Source organism: Taudactylus pleione, unplaced genomic scaffold (genome assembly GCF_031769625.1).
Source record: "Taudactylus pleione unplaced genomic scaffold, aTauple2 ptg000781l, whole genome shotgun sequence".
NCBI lineage: Eukaryota > Metazoa > Chordata > Amphibia > Anura > Myobatrachidae > Taudactylus > Taudactylus pleione.
The window spans coordinates 3,487,350-3,507,084 of record NW_028285183.1 but is presented as its reverse complement, the minus strand read 5'-3'; the positions used below and the strand labels follow the sequence as shown (position 1 = coordinate 3,507,084).

Here is a 19,735-nt window from a genome sequence, read left to right as displayed (position 1 = left end):
TGTCCGCTCCTGTATCAAATGCGCCCAACATAAAACTCAGCGTAGACAGATGGTTGGTCCTCTTCGTCCCTTGTCTATCCCAGCTGCTCCATGGACCCACATCTTAATGGATTTTATTTCTGAATTACCTCGGTGTAAGGGGCATAACACGGTATGGGTGGTCGTGGATCGCTTTTCTAAAATGGCACACTTTATCCCGCTCATTGGCCTTCCTTCTGCTCCTCAATTAGCAAAAATTTTTATTCGAGACATCTTCAGATTACACGGTCTCCCCAAGGAAATAGTCTCTGATCGAGGTGTTCAATTTACAGCCAAATTCTGGAGAGCCCTGTGTAATACCTGTGGAATCAAACTGAACTTTTCCTCAGCCTACCACCCACAGTCGAATGGTCAAACGGAAAGGGTCAATCAAGAGCTGGAGACCTTCATTAGGCTATTTGTGTCATCTTCCCAGGATGATTGGGTGGACCTCCTACCATGGGCAGAGTTTTCTCATAATTTTAAATTCCATTCTTCCTCTAAATCCACTCCTTTTTTTACGGTTTTTGGTAGACACCCACGAGTTCCAGATTTCCAGAAGCTTCCATCTATAGATGTTCCGGCTGTGAATCAAGAGATCCAATCCTTTTCAGTTTTATGGAATAAAATTCACCTATCCCTAAAGCAATCTTCAAGGAATTACAAGAAATTTGTGGACAGAAGACGTTTGACTGTTCCACTGTTGAGAGTTGGGGACAGGGTTTGGTTATCTTCCAAGAATATTCGCTTAAGAGTCCCGTCCATGAAACTCGCTCCACGTTTTGTTGGGCCATATCGTATCCTTAAGATAATCAGTCCAGTAACTTATAAATTGGAACTTCCTCCTCAAATGAAGATTTCAAATACTTTTCACGTTTCTCTCTTACGACCCCTGGTGCTCAATCGTTTTCAGAATTGTTCTCCTAAATTGCCTCAAGTCAAGACATTACAAGGCACTGAATTTGAGGTGGAGAAGATCCTGGATTCCCGGCACAGATTCAACACCCTTCAATATCTCATTGATTTGAAGGGCTACGGCCCCGAGGAAAGGGCCTGGATCAGAGCCTCTGATGTACACGCTCCGTGACTAATCCAGAGTTTTCATAGGAGATTTCCAGATAAGCCTGATGGGTGTTCAGTTCCCACCCTTAAAGGAGGGGGTACTGTCAGGGCTCAGCCAGGGATCGGCTCCCGCTTTCCGCGCCGCCGGCTTCCCTTGTCATCCTGGGTGGTCGGGCAGCTTGCGCGACGGCGGGGGAGAAGCTGAGTATTCTCCCCGCATGCAGTGGCTTCCTGGTGGGCTGGTGTCCAGCATCGCAAGTCCGGACATGGGCGCCGCCATGACAGTCGGCCCATGTGACTGTATCCTTCTCCCCGATAGGTCCATGATCAGCTGATGCTGTGCACCTGTCTAAGGATTCCCCTGGGTATAAAACTGTTCCACAGGGTATAGGAAATTACCTGAACAACGGTTGTCTCCTAGCGTGCTTTAGTGAGTTCCCGGTCCAGGTTCCTATTTTCCTTACAGCAGCAGTGTTACCATCTTTACCTGTGTGCCTTAAACGTCTCTGGTGAATACCCGTGCAGCAGCGTCACCATCTTTACCTGTGTGCCTTAAACGTCTCTGGTGAATACCCATGCAGCAGCGTTACCATCTTTACCTGTGTGCCTTTACGTCTCTGGTGAATACCCGTGCAGCAGTGTTACCATCTCTACCTGTGTGCCTTTACGTCTCCAGTGAACATCCGTGCTACAGCGTATACCACCTCTACCTGTGTGCCTTCTATCTCTGGTGAATTCTCAAGTAACCGTGAGTCGCTCCCCACTTGTAATCCTTATTATTGATCCTCGTGTCAAGGTGTATTACTGTACAGTGTTTTAAGGAATTACTTTGTGCCTAAGCAGGCATAACCTCTCTGGGCCACGGGTGTAGTGTCTCTATCCCTGCAGGGCTTGGGTACCTGGTCAAGGGACCGCGACCTGCTCACGGGGTGCAGCTAAGCCCAAATCCCAATTGGGGGGGTCACTGGTGAACACCATCCCGTGGGTAGACTCCGCACCTTTGCCCAGGTCTCACCAACACTCAAGACCTGTGGATGAGGAGAACATATATCCAGGCCCCTCGTCTCCACTTCCTTCCCCAACTTAGGCCCTTCACGTCCTCTCCTCCAGTCTCAGACGTGACATGAACTATTCACCATCCACATGCTGTGCTCAGTGTATGCAGGCCCAAGCCTTTGGGTCCATGCTTCCTCTGTATAATCAGCAGCATAGTCGGGTGATCTCTTTGCCAAGCCTGGAAACAGGGAGCCCACAGCCTAGAGTCCTTAGATTTAATTAAATCTGTATATAAATATCGAGTTCGATATGGAACGCGAGAGCATAAATAAATTAGGGACATTAGGGTATCAGAGTCATTACTCGCAGAGGTCAATGACATTATAGATTGAGTAAAATGTGGTATCTGGAGATAAATATATAGGTGGTTGTTGGTAACCGCAAATTTCTCTTTCCATTCTGCAAAAGACAGCAGCCGACCCCCAGGATCAAAGACATCTGATATAGCACGGATGCCTTTAGATTGCAATCTTAGATAAATACAGTTCTCCAAAGCTGGAGTAAACATGGGATTACCACAGAACGGTATATATTTGGAAAATCTGGGATTTCTACCGAGTCGTCTGTTAATGGCTAACCATATCTCAAATGTATTTTTGAATAAAGGGTTATAAAATATTACACTAGGGATCTTCTTCTTTGGTGAATGTAATAGTGCCCTTGGAGAGTATGGGTGCAGCAATGCACAATCCAATGCATAATCCGTATATGGACTGTGAGAATGTAACCAGTCCGTAACATATCTGAAATGGACCGCCTGGGTGAAGCGGCCCAGATCGGGGAGGCCCATTCCTCCGTCATTTTTATGTAACAATAATTTTGTTCTTGCAATTCATGTTTTTTTTACCACGCCATACAAACTTAATAAAAAGTTGAGTGAGCATATTAACGTCATATTTAGAAATCTGAATAGGTAACATCTGTATGGCGTAAGAAATTTTTGGAAAGACAATAGATTTAAATAGGGCTATTCTTCCCAGCAGAGACAGCGGAATCTGCATCCATCTCTCCAGCATATTTGATATTGATTGAATCAAAGGGGTGAAGTTAACTTCATATAAATTAGACAATTTTAAAGGGATATTGATCCCCAAGTATTTAATATGAGACTTAACCACTTTGAAATTCTGTAAATAGGGGACTGAGGATATATTGGTGTTATTTTCACGTAGCCAGAGACGTTCCGATTTCATCATATTTACTTTATATCCTGAAAGTTTCCCAAAATCTTCAATGATATTATAGATGGCAGTGAATTAGCTGGTGATGATACAAAGAGTAGCATATCATCTGTAAATAGAGCTGTCCTCAAATCTACACCTCCTCCTATTTGTACAGTCAGGTGCATAAATATTGGGACATTGACAGAATTTTCATATTTTGGCCTCTATCCACCACCACAATGGCTTTGAAATGAAACAAACAAGATGTGCTTTAACTGCAGACTTTCAGATTTAATTTGAGGGTAATTACATCCAAATCAGGTGAACGGTGTAGGAATTACAACGGTTTCTATATGTGCCTCCCACTTTTTAAGGGGCCAAAAGTAATGGGACTATAAACTCAAAAGCTATTTCATGGACAGGTGTGGGCTATTCCCTCGTTATTTCATTATCAATTAAGCAGGTAAAAGGTCTGGAGTTGATTCTAGGTGTGACATTTGCATTTGGAATCAGTTGCTGTCGACTCTCAATATGAGATCCAAAGAGCTGTCACTATCAGTGAAGCAAGCCATCATTAGGCTCAAAAATCAAAACAAACCCATCAGAGAGATAGCAAAAACATTAGTTGTGGCCAAATCAACTGTTTGGAACATTCTTAAAAAGAAAGAACGCACCGGAGAGCTCAGCAACACCAAAAGACCCGGAAGACCACGGAAAACAACTGTGGTGGATGACAGAAGAATTATTTCCATGGTGAAGAAAAACCCCTTCACAACAGTTGGCCAAATCAAGAACACTCTCCAGGAGGTAGGTGTATATGTGTCAAAGTCAACAATCAAGAGAAGACTTTAAAAGAGTGAATATAGAGAATTCACCACAAGATGTAAACCATTGGTGAGCCACAAAAACAGGAAGACCAGATTAGAGTTTGCCAAACAACATCTAAAAAAGCAATTACAGTTCTGGAACAACATCCTATGGACAGATGAGACAAAGATCAACTTGTACCAGAGTGATGGGAAGAGAAGAGTATGGAGAAGGAAAGGAACTGCTCATGAACCAAAACATACCACCTCATCAGTGAAGCATGGTGGTGGTAGTGTCATGGCGTGGGCATGTATGGCTGCCAATGGAACTGGTTCCCTTGTATTTATTGATGATGTGACTGCTGACAAAAGCAGCAGAATTAATTCTGAAGTGTTTCGGGCAAAATGATATGCTCATATTCAGTCAAATGCTTCCGAACTCATTGGACGGCGCTTCACAGTGCAGATGGACAGTGACCCGAAGCATACTGCAAAAGCAACCAAAGAGTTTTTTAAGGCTAAAAAGTGGAATGTTATGTAATGGCCAAGTCAATCCTCTGACCTGAATCCGATTGAGCATGCATTTCACTTGATGAAGACAAAACTGAAGGGAAAATGCCCCAAGAACAAGCAGGAACTGAAGACATTTGCAGTAGAGGCCTGGCAGAGCATCACCAGGGATGAAACCCAGTGTCTGGTGATGTCTATGCGTTCCAGACTTCAGGCTGTAATTACCTGCAAAGGATTTGCAACAAAGTATTAAAAAGTGAAAGTTAGATTTAGGATTGTTTAGTTTGTCCCATTACTTTTGGCCCCTTAAAAAGTGGGAGGCACATATAGAAACCGTTGTAATTCCTACACCGTTCACCTGATTTGGATGTAATTACCCTCAAATTAAATCTGAAAGTCTGCAGTTAAAGTACATCTTGTTTGTTTCATTTCAAAGCCATTGTGGTGGTGAATAGAGGCCAAAATATGAAAATTCTGTCAATGTCCCAATATTTATGCACATGAAGCCTGTTCATCTGAGGATAACGCCGAATCACTGGTCTCCGGCGCCATGTTGGATGTGTGGCCTCTGTCGGTTTTGTTTTTCTGCGTTTTACCCGGAGCCGGAGCCATGAGGTAACACTTCATAAAGTATGGGGGGAGAACAGCGGGTTCTCCAAGAGCTGCGCCTTTTATTGTAGAGGTCAGTTAATGACCGTGAAATGGGGTATGCGGCGATCAGTACCGGAACTCCTGATCTTAGCGTCCAGCCATGCTCGCGCCGGAACAGGAAGTCGGCCTGGGCCTCTTCTATGCCACTGTGTGTGGTGAATAGCATTTTAGCAATTGTATGGGTTTTTTTGCACTAATCTTTCTCTTAATTAAAGGTGTTCTTTAACACTGTAAATGATTGATTTTTTTATTTCAGATGCCCTGACGCTTTAGCAGATGACTTGTAAGGACTAGTATCGGATTTGTCATGACTGGTGGCAGCTCTAGTATTTGGTTGCTGCTCCTGCTCTTCTCTTGACTGATTGTTATCCATATCGCTGAATACATAGATGTAGTTCAAACAATATATTTTTTTCTACTTTTTTCAATTCACAGCTCAGCTCACACTGCGTGGAGACACAGCGCTTTTATATGTACAGTATGTTAACACATGCACTGGGGAACAATGCACAGATGTAGTACAAACCATAGAACAATATATGTTTTCTACTTTTTTTTAGTTCTCAGCTCATCTCACACTGCATGCAGTTACAGTGCTTATATGTATGTGAACAAACTGGGGTACAGCGCACACAGGATGTATAAACAAAAAAATATTTAAAAAAAAACAACTTTTTATTCACTTTTTTTTTATATCGCAGTGGGGTATGGCCTGCGGTGTCACAGTGCAGCACCACTGTGTGACAGCTACTGCAGACTAGTAATAATTCCTGCACTATAAAAAACAATAATGGTTTTCTGTTTGCCTGTACTGTAAATCTAGCTCTGCCAATATTAACACTAAAGGGACTGGAGTGTACACAGCAGCAGCCGCAGGAGGTGGAGAGGATGTACAAAGCACACCTGCCACTAGACACAGGGACTGGATGCACACACCAGCAGCCACTGGACACAGGGCATGGATGGACACAGCACAGCAGCAGCCGTTGGAGGTGGAGTGGATGGAAACAGCACAACAGATACTGGATACAAGTTAGCACAGCCAGGCCTGGCAACAGGGGAGGGGTACAAATGAGACATTGTACCAGGCCCCAAGATTCTGAGCAGGAATCTCGGAGCCCAGTTCATGTGTTCCCCTTGCCTCTGCAGGTCACAGAGACATGGACAGTCAGAGTGAGATGGAAAGATTCTGGCAGTCTGGAACAATAAAGGATTTTTGGAGTTGGCAGCGTGTGTGACATCATGGCGTCAAGCTGCTGGGTCAGAGAGAAGATGGGCCCGAGCCACCAGAGAAGAGGAACAGCACAGTAGGCAGCGGGGAAGTGTTGGCTGTGGAGGAAAACCATGGTTCAGGTGTCCACAGTGGGGGGTGAAAATGAAGACACTGGGAGTTGTGAGACACAGGGGCTGGGGATTGTGAGACACGAGCGGGGAGACACACGGACTAGGTTTGGGGCTGAGAGACACAGGCTCTGGGGTAGTGAGATACGGGCTGGGAAACTGGGATGAGTTTGGGGCTGAGAATCACAGAACCTGGGTTTGAGGCTGAGAGATGAATGGTCTGGGAAATGAAGCTGAAAGGGAGGGCATGAGGTAGAGTGGAGTGGATGAAGCTGAGAAACAAAGGGTGGGGAATGAAGCTGAGAGACACAGAGGAGATGAGTGGAATGCTGGAGATGGAGAGACATAGGAGGAAGAGGCTAGAGAAACATGGATGGTGCTGGAAAGATGAGGGTTGAGGCTGATGCAACACAGGCAAGGATGAAGGTGGAGAGAGAAAGGGGATACGGTTGAGAGACAGTTAGGGATGAGCCAATGACCGACCTGCATGTATCTACTGGGAGAGGATAGAGGGATGGACCCCAAAATTTCTGTTGCCAGTCCTGACAGGCCCAGCGCCAGGTGGGAACTAGGGGCACAGCCATCCTGGGCTCCAAGAGCCCCACAGATTAACTAGATGTAGCCATTGCCTGCTCTCCTACAGTGATCAGCAGAGCACTGGCAATGTGATCCATTCGGGGACTCTGCTTTACTGCACCGGCGGTGGCTGGTGCAATACTCTTCTTTGTTTATTTGGGCACAGTGTGTGAATGTCATGATGTCACACAGCGCTGCACTGCTGAAACAGAACAGAGTAGTCACTGCGGGCTCCCAGGAGAAGGTAAGTGTGTGGGCTGAAGGGCAACTGAGGGGCTGGAGTTACTTTGGAGGCTGGAGTCGGGGCTGGAGAGAATGACACACTCTATCGATCTATCTCATATCTATCTAATCTATCCTTCATATCTATCCATCTATCTCATATCTATCCATCTATCTCATATCTATCTAATCTATCCTTCATATCTATCTAATATCTATGCATCTATCTCATATCTATCTAATCTATCCTTCATATCTATCTAATATCTATCCATCTATCTCATATCTATCTAATCTATCCTTCATATCTATCTAATATATATCCATCTATCTAATATCTATGTAATCTATCCTTCATATCTATCTAATATCTATCCATCTATCTAATATCTATGTAATCTATCCTTCATATCTATCTAATATCTATCCATCTAGCTCATATCTATCTAATCTATCCTTCATATGTATCTAATATATATCCATCTATCTAATCTATCCTTCATATCTATCTAATATCTATCCATCTAGCTCATATCTATCTAATCTATCCTTCATATGTATCTAATATATATCCATCTATCTAATATCTATGTAATCTATCCTTCATATCTATCTAATATCTATCCATCTAGCTCATATCTATCTAATCTATCCTTCATATCTATCTAATATCTATCCATCTAGCTCATATCTAATCTATCCTTCATATCTATCTAATATATATCCATCTATCTAATATCTATGTAATCTATCCTTCATATTTATCTAATATCTATCCAACTATGTCATATCTATCTAATCTATCCTTCATATCTATCTAATAATGGAGTGGAATCCAATGGGCCGGAATGTTCAAAAGCAGCATGTACGGACAAAGGGATTGATTCAGAGATGTACGCTAACCCGATGGTTAGCGCACATCTCCGATGGTGGGAGGACTGGGCATGCGCAGGATGTGTACTGCGCATGTGCAGCCCTCCGACTGCAAGTCCGCTCGCAGTGTCTCCCAGCCACAGCCTGATTGATAGTCTGCGGCGTTTATGAGGCGGAGCGGTGGCGTTCTCTGGCAGCGTGCCCGGAAAAGGGTGTGTGTCGCCCCCATTTCCTGGGAGGGACGAGGCCAGAGTCTGCATGGGAACAAGCTGCCAGGACCCGGCCAGGCTGCGGGAAGCTTTAGCTCCCGTAGCCTGCCCGAAGGAACAGACAACAATCGCGACCCATGATCGCGATTGTTCCGATGGTGACCCCAGGCTGTGACCTCGGTAGCAGCGCTGGGATCACACTAATGCAGCAAGGAGGTGTGTGATTCCGTCCATCTCTGAATCAGGCTCAATTAGTGTATATTCCCCCAGGGCGCATCTCAAGAGATAACCACATTAGAGATGGATACAATGCTGATATTTGGGAAGATTGAGTGACTGTACCCATTGTGCATGTGAAGTGATTGAATTGCAATTACACTTGCATAGAGGATCTAATCGTAAAGTGAGTGATAGGTAGTCAGCATTTGGGGGAGGTAACAGGGGAAGGATAGAAAAACATAGGAGTGTGAGACGGTTTAAGCATTGTTTCCAGGTGTACAAAAATTAGCCACTGTGTCCTTGCTGGCGGCAGGAGAGCCCTCTGTGTGTCTGGAGACCACTGTATCATCACCTTAGACTTACTCAGAAGGCTGATGGCCACCTGATCTGCGTTTCATGTTTCCGGTTTTGTACGTGAGCAGTGGATGCGAGATGCTGTCAGTGGGGGTCTCTAAGCGGTGAGTGAGTCATTAGCATATTTTCGCAACTGTGATCCGTAAGAGATTGTAGCTGCGATGACATTAGTGTCCATCCCTGAATCAGCCCCACAGCCCACATCTGTCTGAAGACGGCCCTTACTTACTAACTTATCCTACATGAGAACACCATGGCCCAACCCAGTCTCGCCTCTTCGGTCACGCGAGTAAAGTCGAATGAAAGAGTCTGCATTGCCCGTACTTGTGCTACTTTTTGGAGAATGCGTAGTGCAAATTCATGTACCATACACTGCGCTTGTAGCTTTATTTGCTTTTAATCATGGACGTAACAGACTGAACATTCTTCAGAACCTGCCAATAGGATCAGTATTACCTTTATCCCATAAAATACAATCACCAGAATTATGCACCTGTAATGGGAATAAATTCAGGAAAATCTTCTAAAATAAAAGTGTGATTACAGGGGAAACAACAATACAATATGAGAATGTGACACGTTCTCAGCAGTATGACATCACAGAGTTTATACACTGATTTTATTGGCAATCAGATTGTGAGGCCGGCGATACGGATAGTGCGGAATATCTTCATATTACGCTCCCAGAGTTGTTATAACGCAATGCGGGTCATGTAAATGTGGTGCTAAAGTGCGCAGAGCAATTCTCTTCAGTGTAAACTTATGTTCAATGAGAAGAATTTGCGTCACACACATGGATTTAGCGCACTAAAATGGCGGCATATGCAGGGGTATAAAATGTTGCCATGGAAGAACCTGGACAGATTGTTTATTTTCTTGTAGGGGAAAGGAATCCCCAAAGATTCTATTTAGGGTTGAGGAACCTCTGCTTAGTGGGAGGTGCACCTCTGTTTAGCAGAGAGGGATCCCCTGATAAGTGCAGGTGCAATCCTTTTTAATAAAAGGGTAACCCTTGCTAACTGGTAGGTGCACCCCAGTTTAGTGGAAAGGCAACCCCTCCTAAACAGAAGGTCGGCCCCTTACTGAGCGGCAGGTGCACCCATGTATGGGGAGAGGTTCCTCCTGCTGAGCACCCCTGATTACAGCAGCAGGTACACAGCACTTTCCTCCCCACAAATAGTCTTCTGTAGAACACATACTATTCTAAAGGTTACAAGCTGCGTCTCACACTGGATCAACTGGTATTTCAGGGTTAGTGGCCCAATAAGGGCTCGTACAGAGGTGGTGAATTCAGCGCTTGTTAAAATGTAGATAAAACTGTATTTTTGTCCTCACTTGATGCAGAGCGCATTAATTACTGTGTCTCAAAGCCTCCCTATATTATAATGTACTATGTACTTAATGAGCACATCCATAGTGTTACATTGTATTTCTCACGCTACATACGGCACTAATGTGAGGTAAAGGAGTAGCGCTCGCTTGTATTAACTGTACAGGTTAGTTATAGAGCTATCTGTGCCAATGTGCGTTAGATGGGCAGTGAGAGTGCATGTCACATTCTGTGAAGGGGATGCTGTCAATATCCCAGGAGTACCCAGCATAAGGTAAGGGCAGGGTGTACCCAGCATAAGGTAAGGGCAGGGAGTACCCAGCATAAGGTAAGGGCAGGGAGTACCCAGCATAAGGTAAGGGCAGGGAGTACCCAGCATAAGGTAAGGGCAGGGAGTACCCAGCATAAGTTAAGGGCAGGGTGTACCACCAGCATAAGGTAAGGTCAGGATGTACCCCCAGCATAAGGTAAGTACGGGGTGTACCCAGCATAAGGTAAGGGCAGGGAGTACCCAGCATAATCTATGGGCAGGGAGTACCCAGCATAAGGTAAAGGGCAGGGAGTACCCAGCATAAAGTAAGGGCAGGGTGTACCCAGCATAAGGTAAGGGCAGGGAGTATCCAGCATAATGTATGGGCAGGGAGTACCCAGCATAAGGTAAAGGGCAGGGAGTACCCAGCATAAAGTAATGGCAGGGAGTACCCAGCATAAGGTAAGGGCAGGGAGTACCCAGCATAAGGTAAGGGCAGGGAGTACATAACATAAGGTAAGGACAGGGAGTACATAACATAAGGTAAGGGCAGGGAGTACATAGCATAAGGTAAGGGCAGGGAGTACATAGCATAAGGTAAGGGCAGGGAGTAGATAGCATAAGGTAAGGACAGGGAGTACCCAGCATAAGGTAAGGGTAGGGAGTACCCAGCATAAGGTAAGGGCAGGGAGTACCCAGCATAAGGTAAGGACAGGGAGTACCCAGCATAAGGTAAGGACAGGGAGTATCCAGCATAAGGTAAGGGAAGGGAGTACCCAGCATAAGGTAAGGGAAGGGAGTACCCAGCATAAGGTAAGGGCAGGGAGTACCCAGCATAAGGTAAGGGCAGGGAGTACCCAGCATAAGGTAAGGGCAGGGAGTACCCAGCATAAGGTAAGGGCAGGGAGTACCCAGCATAAGGTAAGGGCAGGGAGTACATAGCATAAGGTAAGGGCAGGGAGTAGATAGCATAAGGTAAGGACAGGGAGTACCCAGCATAAGGTAAGGGTAGGGAGTACCCAGCATAAGATAAGGGCAGGGAGTACCAAGCATAAGGTAAGGACAGGGAGTACCCAGCATAAGGTAAGGACAGGAAGCACCCAGCATAAGGTAAGGACGGGGTGTACCCAGCATAAGGTAAGGGCAGGGAGTACCCAGCATAATGTATGGGCAGGGAGTACCCAGCATAAGGTAAAGGGCAGGGAGTACCCAGCATAAAGTAAGGGCAGGGTGTACCCAGCATAAGGTAAGGGCAGGGAGTACCCAGCATAATGTATGGGCAGGGAGTACCCAGCATAAGGTAAAGGGCAGGGAGTACCCAGCATAAAGTAATGGCAGGGAGTACCCAGCATAAGGTAAGGGCAGGGAGTACCCAGCATAAGGTAAGGGCAGGGAGTACATAACATAAGGTAAGGACAGGAAGTACATAACATAAGGTAAGGGCAGGGAGTACATAGCATAAGGTAAGGGCAGGGAGTACATAGCATAAGGTAAGGGCAGGGAGTAGATAGCATAAGGTAAGGACAGGGAGTACCCAGCATAAGGTAAGGGAAGGGAGTACCCAGCATAAGGTAAGGACAGGGAGTACCCAGCATAAGGTAAGGACAGGGAGTACCCAGCATAAGGGAAGGGAGTACCCAGCATAAGGTAAGGGCAGGGAGTACCCAGCATAATGTAAGGGCAGGGAGTACCCAGCATAAGGTAAGGGCAGGGAGTACATAGCATAAGGTAAGGGCAGGGAGTACATAGCATAAGGTAAGGGCAGGGAGTAGATAGCATAAGGTAAGGACAGGGAGTACCCAGCATAAGGTAAGGGTAGGGAGTACCCAGCATAAGGTAAGGGCAGGGAGTACCAAGCATAAGGTAAGGACAGGGAGTACCCAGCATAAGGTAAGGACAGAGAGTACCCAGCATAAGGTAAGGGAAGGTAGTACCCAGCATAAGATAAGGGCAGGGAGTACCCAGCATAAGGTAAGGACAGGGAGTACCCAGCATAAGGTAAGGACAGGGAGTACCCAGCATAAGGTAAGGGAAGGGAGTACCCAGCATAAGATAAGGGAAGGGAGTACCCAGCATAAGGTAAGGACAGGGAGTACCCAGCATAAGGTAAGGGAAGGGAGTACATAGCATAAGGTAAGGGAAGGGAGTACCCAGCATAAGGTAAGGGCAGGGAGTACATAGCATAAGGTAAGGGCAGGGAGTAGCTAGCATAAGGTAAGGACAGGAAGTACCCAGCATAAGGTAAGGGTAGGGAGTACCCAGCATAAGGTAAGGGCAGGGAGTACCCAGCTTAAGGTAAGGGAAGGGAGTACCCAGCATAAGGTAAGGGAAGGGAGTACCCAGCATAAGGTAAGGGCAGGGAGTACCCAGCATAAGGTAAGGGCAGGGAGTACCCAGCATAAGGTAAGGGCAGGGAGTACATAGCATAAGGTAAGGGCAGGGAGTACATAGCATAAGATAAGGGAAGGGAGTGGATAGCATAAGGTAAGGACAGGGAGTACCCAGCATAAGGTAAGGGTAGGGAGTACCCAGCATAAGGTAAGGGAAGGGAGTACCCAGCATAAGGTAAGGGAAGGGAGTACCCAGCATAAGGTAAGGACAGGGAGTACCCAGCATAAGGTAAGGGCAGGGAGTACCCAGCATAAGGTAAGGGCAGGGAGTACAAGGCCTAAATCAGTATAATCAGAGTAATTAAGAAACAGCAACTTCTCCTGGTCACTCTATGTTTTTGGCTTCCAGCTCATCTCGAACACGTTTCAGATAATCAGGATCAGGATACCCAAAGCTGCAAGAGGAAAATCGGGAAAATTAAGTATACAGTATATTGTGCAGTATATAATACACCTACAGCCACTGCTCTGTATACAATACACTCCCTTTACTGTGTATAATACATATACACACCATACTTGCTCTGCTCTATGTATATAATATACATCCCCCGCCGACTCTTTCTATAATACATCCCCTGCTCTGTGTATAATACACCCCTTGCTCTGTGTATAATACATTCTCTGATCTGTGTATAATACACATACATCCCCTGCTCTGTGTATAATACACCCCTTGCTCTGTGTATAATACATACCCTGCTCTGTGTATAATACATCCCCTGCTCTATGTATAATACACATACACCCACTGTACTGTGAATAATACATATATATACCCTGCACTGTATATAATCTACATACATGTTCTAGTCCAGTGGTAGCCAACCCTGGTCCTCAAGAGCTACCAATGGTGCATGTTTTGCAGGTCTCCTCACAGAATCACAAGTGACATTGGCCCTCATTCAGAGCCACTCGCTAGCGGCAGTACGCTCGTTCGCACATCTGCGCATGCGTACGGTTTTTAGTACGCATGCGCGAACCAGTCAGTGCGGCCGAAAATCATTTGTACGCAATATAGCGAGTGCCTGCTATTTTGAGTGACAGAATGAGGCGTATGTGGGTGGTAACGGGAAGGTGCTTGAAAACGGGGGAGTGGAATTCGAACGCAGGCGCGCTTAAAGGTCAAAACGGGCGTTTTATGGGTGTGCATAATTAATACAGCAGCGTCATTGACCACGTCACTTGGTTTTTTTAAACTCAGAACTGCTCGCAAAATAGCGGTTGAAAAAACCAACCACAAGAATAGCGAGCAGTTCATACGCTGTACGATGTACTCGATTAATCAAATAAATAGCGGACATGACGTTTGGTGCGAGCGGCCAGGGGGCGTTTTTATCAAATAAACGAGCGTATGTTTTGCTCGCTCGTTCAGACTTAGAGGTGTGAACAGACTGCAATTTGCGAACGGATCATTTGAATAGCCACCCCTTGTTTTTGAACGAACGACCGCAAATAGCGAACGGCTCTGAATGAGGGCCCATGTCCATACACTAGCAATCTACAGCCCCAATCGATCTGTGAAATCCGACATGTTGGACAATCTGATTAAACAATTCCAATCACTTTTTGGTTGCAATATGCGATCTGTGAAGCCCATACATTGCAGATTTTTATACACAATCGATTGCAAATTGCACGATTGCTGCAATCCATCTCTGATGTATGGGGGCCTTTAGTTAGTAATGAATACACCTGTGCACCTGCTAGGTGGTCTGGAAAACGTGAACTGTTGGTAGCTCACGAGAACCGAGGTTGGCTACCCCTGCTCTAGTCTATGTATATAATATACATACACTGCCGGCTCTGTGTATAATACATCCCCTGCTCTGTGTATAATACATCCCTTGCTCTGTGTATAATACTTCCTCTTCTCTGTGTATAATATACATACACCCCCTGTATTGCGCATAAAACAAAATCTGATCTGTGTATAATACACATCCATTCCCTGCACTGTGTATAATACATATTCTGAACTGTGTATAATACACATACATCCCCTGCTCTGTGTATAATACATCCCCTGCTCTGTGTATAATACGTCCTCTGATCTGTGTATAATACACATACATCCCCTGCTCTGTGTATAATACATCATCTGATCTATGTATAACAAGAGATATGGTAAGAACTTACCTTTGTTATCTCTGTTTCTACAAAGTCCTTAGGGTCCACAGGGATACCTTGGGGATTTTGGTGATGTCAGGAGATCGGGCACCGAGCAGTTAAAAACTTTCCTTCCAGGATGCAAGGGTCTCCCCTAAACCCCACCCCAGGCCAGAGGCACCTCAGTTCGTAACAAGCCAAAGGACGGAGGAGGAGCACAGAGAGAAATAAAGTCTGGAACACACAAGAATCACATTCTCACACAAAGGAGACAGAAGACTGGTGACCAGAACAACACCATACTGAAGCACAGGGCGAGCGTCCTGTGGACCCTAAGGACTACGTAGAAACAGAGATAACAAAGGTACGTTTTTACCATATCTCTTGTTTTCTACTTTAGGGTCCTTAGGGATCCACAGGGATACCTGGAGGATGTCCCAAAGCAGTATCCTTCAAGGGCGGGGATGCTCCTGTGCAGAAAGGAGAATCCGCCGCCCGAAGGAAGCATCCTGAGAGGCAAAGGTATCAAATGCATAATACCTATGAACAGAGGACCACGTGGCAGCCTTACAAAGCCAAGGCGCCACAATGAGCTGCCCACGAAGGCCCACAGACCGAGCAGAATAAGCTCTCACAGTAGGTGGAACAGGAAGGCCTTCCCTAGAGTAAGCCTCAGAAATGGCCAGTCGAATCCATCTGGCCAAAGTCAGCTTACCAGCAGGCCAACCCCTTTTGTGAAATCCAAAAAGAACAAACAAAGAGTCAGATTTCTGAAGAGAAGAGGCACGGTCCACAAAAATTCTGAGGGCACGTACAACATCCAACATCTTTGGACCTCTCTCCGGCTTCACCCGGAGAGAGGTCCAAAGAATTAAAGGCAGCCACAACGATTTCTTCATTAATGTGAAAACTGGACACTACCTTAGACAGAAAAGTAGGGCGAGTTCTCAGCACTGCCCTGTCCTGGTGAAAAAATAAAAAAGGGGGAAGGACAAGAGATCGCCCCCATCTCTGAAACCCTTCTGGCCGAAGCCATGGCCAGAAGAAAAACAAACAGTCTTAACTGTAAGCCATTTGAGGTCCACTGATTCCAGTAGTTCAAATGGAGGGCTCTGTAAGGCCCTGAGAACAACCGCCAGATCCCAAGGTGCCACAGGAAGAACATAGGGAGGCTGAATGTGAAGGACCCCTTGAAGAAAAGTGCGAACCTCAGATATAAGGACAATCCTTTGCTGTAACCACACAGATAGTGCGGAGACGTGTACCTTCAGAGAGGCAAGGCACAGACCAAGGTCCAAACACGCCTGCAGAAAAGCCAACAGTCTGGAGATCTTAAAGACCTGAGGGTCATAACCCTGAGGATGACACCATTCAAAATAGGTATGCCACACCCTGTGGTAGATTCGAGCCGAAGCAGGTTTGCGAGGCTTGATGATCATAGTCTGAACCACAGAGGATTAGAAACCTCTAGACCTTAGAAGGGCTGTCTCAAGAGCCACGCCATCAAAGACAGACAAGCCAGGTCCGGGTAAAGGCAAGGTCCTGTGACAACAGGTCCGGATGTTGAGGCAACAGCAGTGGGGCGTCTATGGAGAGACTCTGAAGATCTGAATACCAATGACGTCTGGGCCACGCTGGAGCCACCAATACAATCTTTCCCCCATCCTGCTTGTACTTTCGAAGTACTCAAGGAAAAAGGGAGATTGGAGGAAACAGGTATGCAAACTGGAAGGTCCACTTGACTGAGCGTCCACCAGCACCGCACCGGAGTCCCTTGTTCTGGACCCGTACCTTGGCAGCTTGTGATTTTGACGAGATGCCATGATATCAAGTTTTGGCAGGCCCCACCTGTCCAGCAGGAGTTAAAACACCTCTGAGTGAAGAGACCACTCCCCTGGATACACGTGATGGTTGAGGAAGTCTGCTTCCCAATTGAGAACTCCCGGAATGAACACTGCTGATATGGCTGGTAGACGTTTTTCTGTCCAAGTAAGAATTCGAGATAACTCCCACATTGCGGCCTGACTTCGAGTACCTCCCTGGTGATTTATGTAAGCCACTGCAGTGGCATTGTCCGTCTGAACTTGCACAAGTCTTCCCTGTAGGAGAGTTGAAGGGCCTTGAAAACCGCCCAAAGTTCTAGGACGTTTATGGGGAGAGTAGACTCTTCTACAGTCCACCGACCCTGAAAGGAGCATAACCCCGTCAAGGCACCCCAACCTCTTAGGCTGGCATCTGTTATCAGAAGAACCCAGTCCAGAATCCAAAAGGGACAGCCCACATTGAGATGAGGCGTCTGTAGCCACCAGGCCAGAGAGAGCAGTATCGTCTGAAACTTCAACTGATGGGGCAACCCATTCCAACTGGAGAGAATCAATCTCTGCAGAGGTCTGGAATGAAACTGGGCATATTCCACCATGTCGAATGGTGAGACCAGGGAGACCAGCAATTGCATCGCTGAATGAATGGACACTCGGCAAGAGTGGAGACATCTGCGCACTTGCATCTGCAAAGTGGATATCTTTTCTGTTGTCAGAAAAATCTGTTGTTATTGGAAGTCTAAGAGAGCCCACAGAAGTAACATCCTCTGAGTGGGCACCAAGGAGGACTTCTTCCAGTTGATTAACCACCCGTGAGACTGTAATATCGAGATCGTGAGGCTTAGGTGGTACTGAAGCATCTCTAGAGATCTTGCTAGTAGTAACAGATCGTACAGATAGGGCAATAGGTGTACTCCCTGCAGCCGCAGATGAGCCACCATGACAGCCATGACCTTGGTGAACACTCGCGGAGCACTAGAAAGGTCAAATTGGAGAATGGAATTGAAACTGTTGCTATTTGATAGCAAACCTGAGGAAACGTTGGTGTGACAAAGCATTGGAAATATGTAGGTATGTATCCTGAATATCCAGGGATTCCATAATGTCTCTAGGTTCCATAGCAAAGATGATGGACCGGAAGGTCTCCATCCTGAAATTTGTGACCCTGAGAAACTTGTTCAGGGATTTGAGGTTGAGGATAGGCCGAAATTAACCATTTGGTTTCTGCACTAGAAATAGGCTGGAGTAATATCCTGTTCCCCTCTGGGGAGCCGGAACTGGGACAATGACTCCTGCAAACAGCATAGCCCGAACAGCATTCTGAAGCTGCAAGGCCTTGGTCCTGTCCTGAGAACCTGTGCAGAAAAATTGATGAGGGGTCTACTGTGGAAGAAGAGGGATACCACTTCTCTGACCCAAGTGTCCGTTGTAGTCAGGCACCAAAAATGGGCAAACTGAAGAAGTCTGCCTCCCACCTTGGGGTCACCCAAAAGGAGGCCAGTCCCGTCAGGAGGAGGGCTTGTCCTCTTGCTTGGAGACTGGATGTCTGGTACTCCAGACTTGTTTCTTGGGCTTGCTTCTCTTCCTGTCGAAGGACTGTCTAGGAAAGGACTGACCCCTGGCTTTGTTAGGAGGTCAGTAGGACTGAAAGGATGAAGACCTGGCACCCGAAGAGGACGAATGTCCAGACGGGAGACACGCAGACTTAGCCACGGCCAATGTCTCCACAATTCTGGCCAAATCCGGACCGAATAAAACCTTACCATTAAAGGGGAGGACCTCCAACCCCTTCTTGGAGTCCACATCAGCCCTCCAGGAGCATAACCATAGACAACGGCAACCAGCAATCGCAGAAGTAGAGACTCTGGAATTCAAGAGGCACACATTCAATGCTGCCTCGTTGATATAGGTGGAGGAATCCCGTAGGTTACCCACCAGGGTCCTTTGTTCCTGAGGTGCATCCTGAGGCAGAGAGGCCTCCAAGGCATCAGCCCAGGTCACCGTAGCCCTGGCCACCTAGCACCCAGCAGATGGACATGGCAGGCTGAGCCGTAGGCCCAGAGAGAGAATAGATGGACTTCAGATACATCTCAACTCTCTTATCCGTGGCATCCTTAAGGGAAGACATGGATGGCAAGGGCAGCTTTGCACTCTTAACCAAGTGCGTGACATATGAATGTACTATAGATGATGTCTCCCAAGTAGAAATTACTTCCTGAGGGAAGGGATGCAAGTAAGACAAGTTTTTGGAGGGCTGATAATGCTTACCAGGTGATTTCCAGGCCTGTTGCCAGTGGTCCACCAATTGCTCCGAGGGAAGATAGCTGCAGTCTGCTTAGTTCTTTTGAATAAGGAGTGTTTAAGTTTAGGAGGGTTGGGTCATCCTCCTCGATCACTAACACTGCACGTACCGCCCTAATAAGGCCAGTGATATACACCTTTGAAGAAGCGTCTTCTTCCAGGGATGAACCCTCAGACTCAGACTCTGAGAGCTTCCCTTCGTCTGAAGGCTGCAGCGTCTCATCTAGAGTCAACTGAGAAGATCAAACCAGATCTCTCCTGGACTTGACCAGGGCCTCTCCTCGCCCTCCCAATTCTAATGGCTGAGTCCTGGTAGAAAACGCAATGGTGCCAACTGGGACCGGAGGAGCCTGCAGCGCCACAGGCTGAGGGAGGAACCCCTGAGGAGACATTATAGTCTGTTGGGGCATCCCATAAAGGGAAACATAGGAGGCATGGTTATGCGTGTGGACATGACGCGCAGCTCCTGTACAAA

At 46.5% G+C, this 19,735-nt stretch overlaps 1 protein-coding gene across 1 annotated transcript in view; it reads right to left on the bottom strand.

The window, feature by feature from the left end:
- Positions 1 to 13,355: 13,355 nt before the first annotated feature.
- LOC148475080 (E3 ubiquitin-protein ligase DTX3L-like) overlaps positions 13,356 to 19,735 on the bottom strand; it is a 58,144-nt gene continuing 51,764 nt past the window's right edge. Inside the window, exon 5 of the mRNA XM_088457731.1 lies at positions 13,356 to 13,425. Within this exon, the coding sequence (XP_088313857.1) occupies positions 13,356 to 13,425 (70 nt within the window). The remainder of the gene's footprint in view (positions 13,426 to 19,735) is intronic.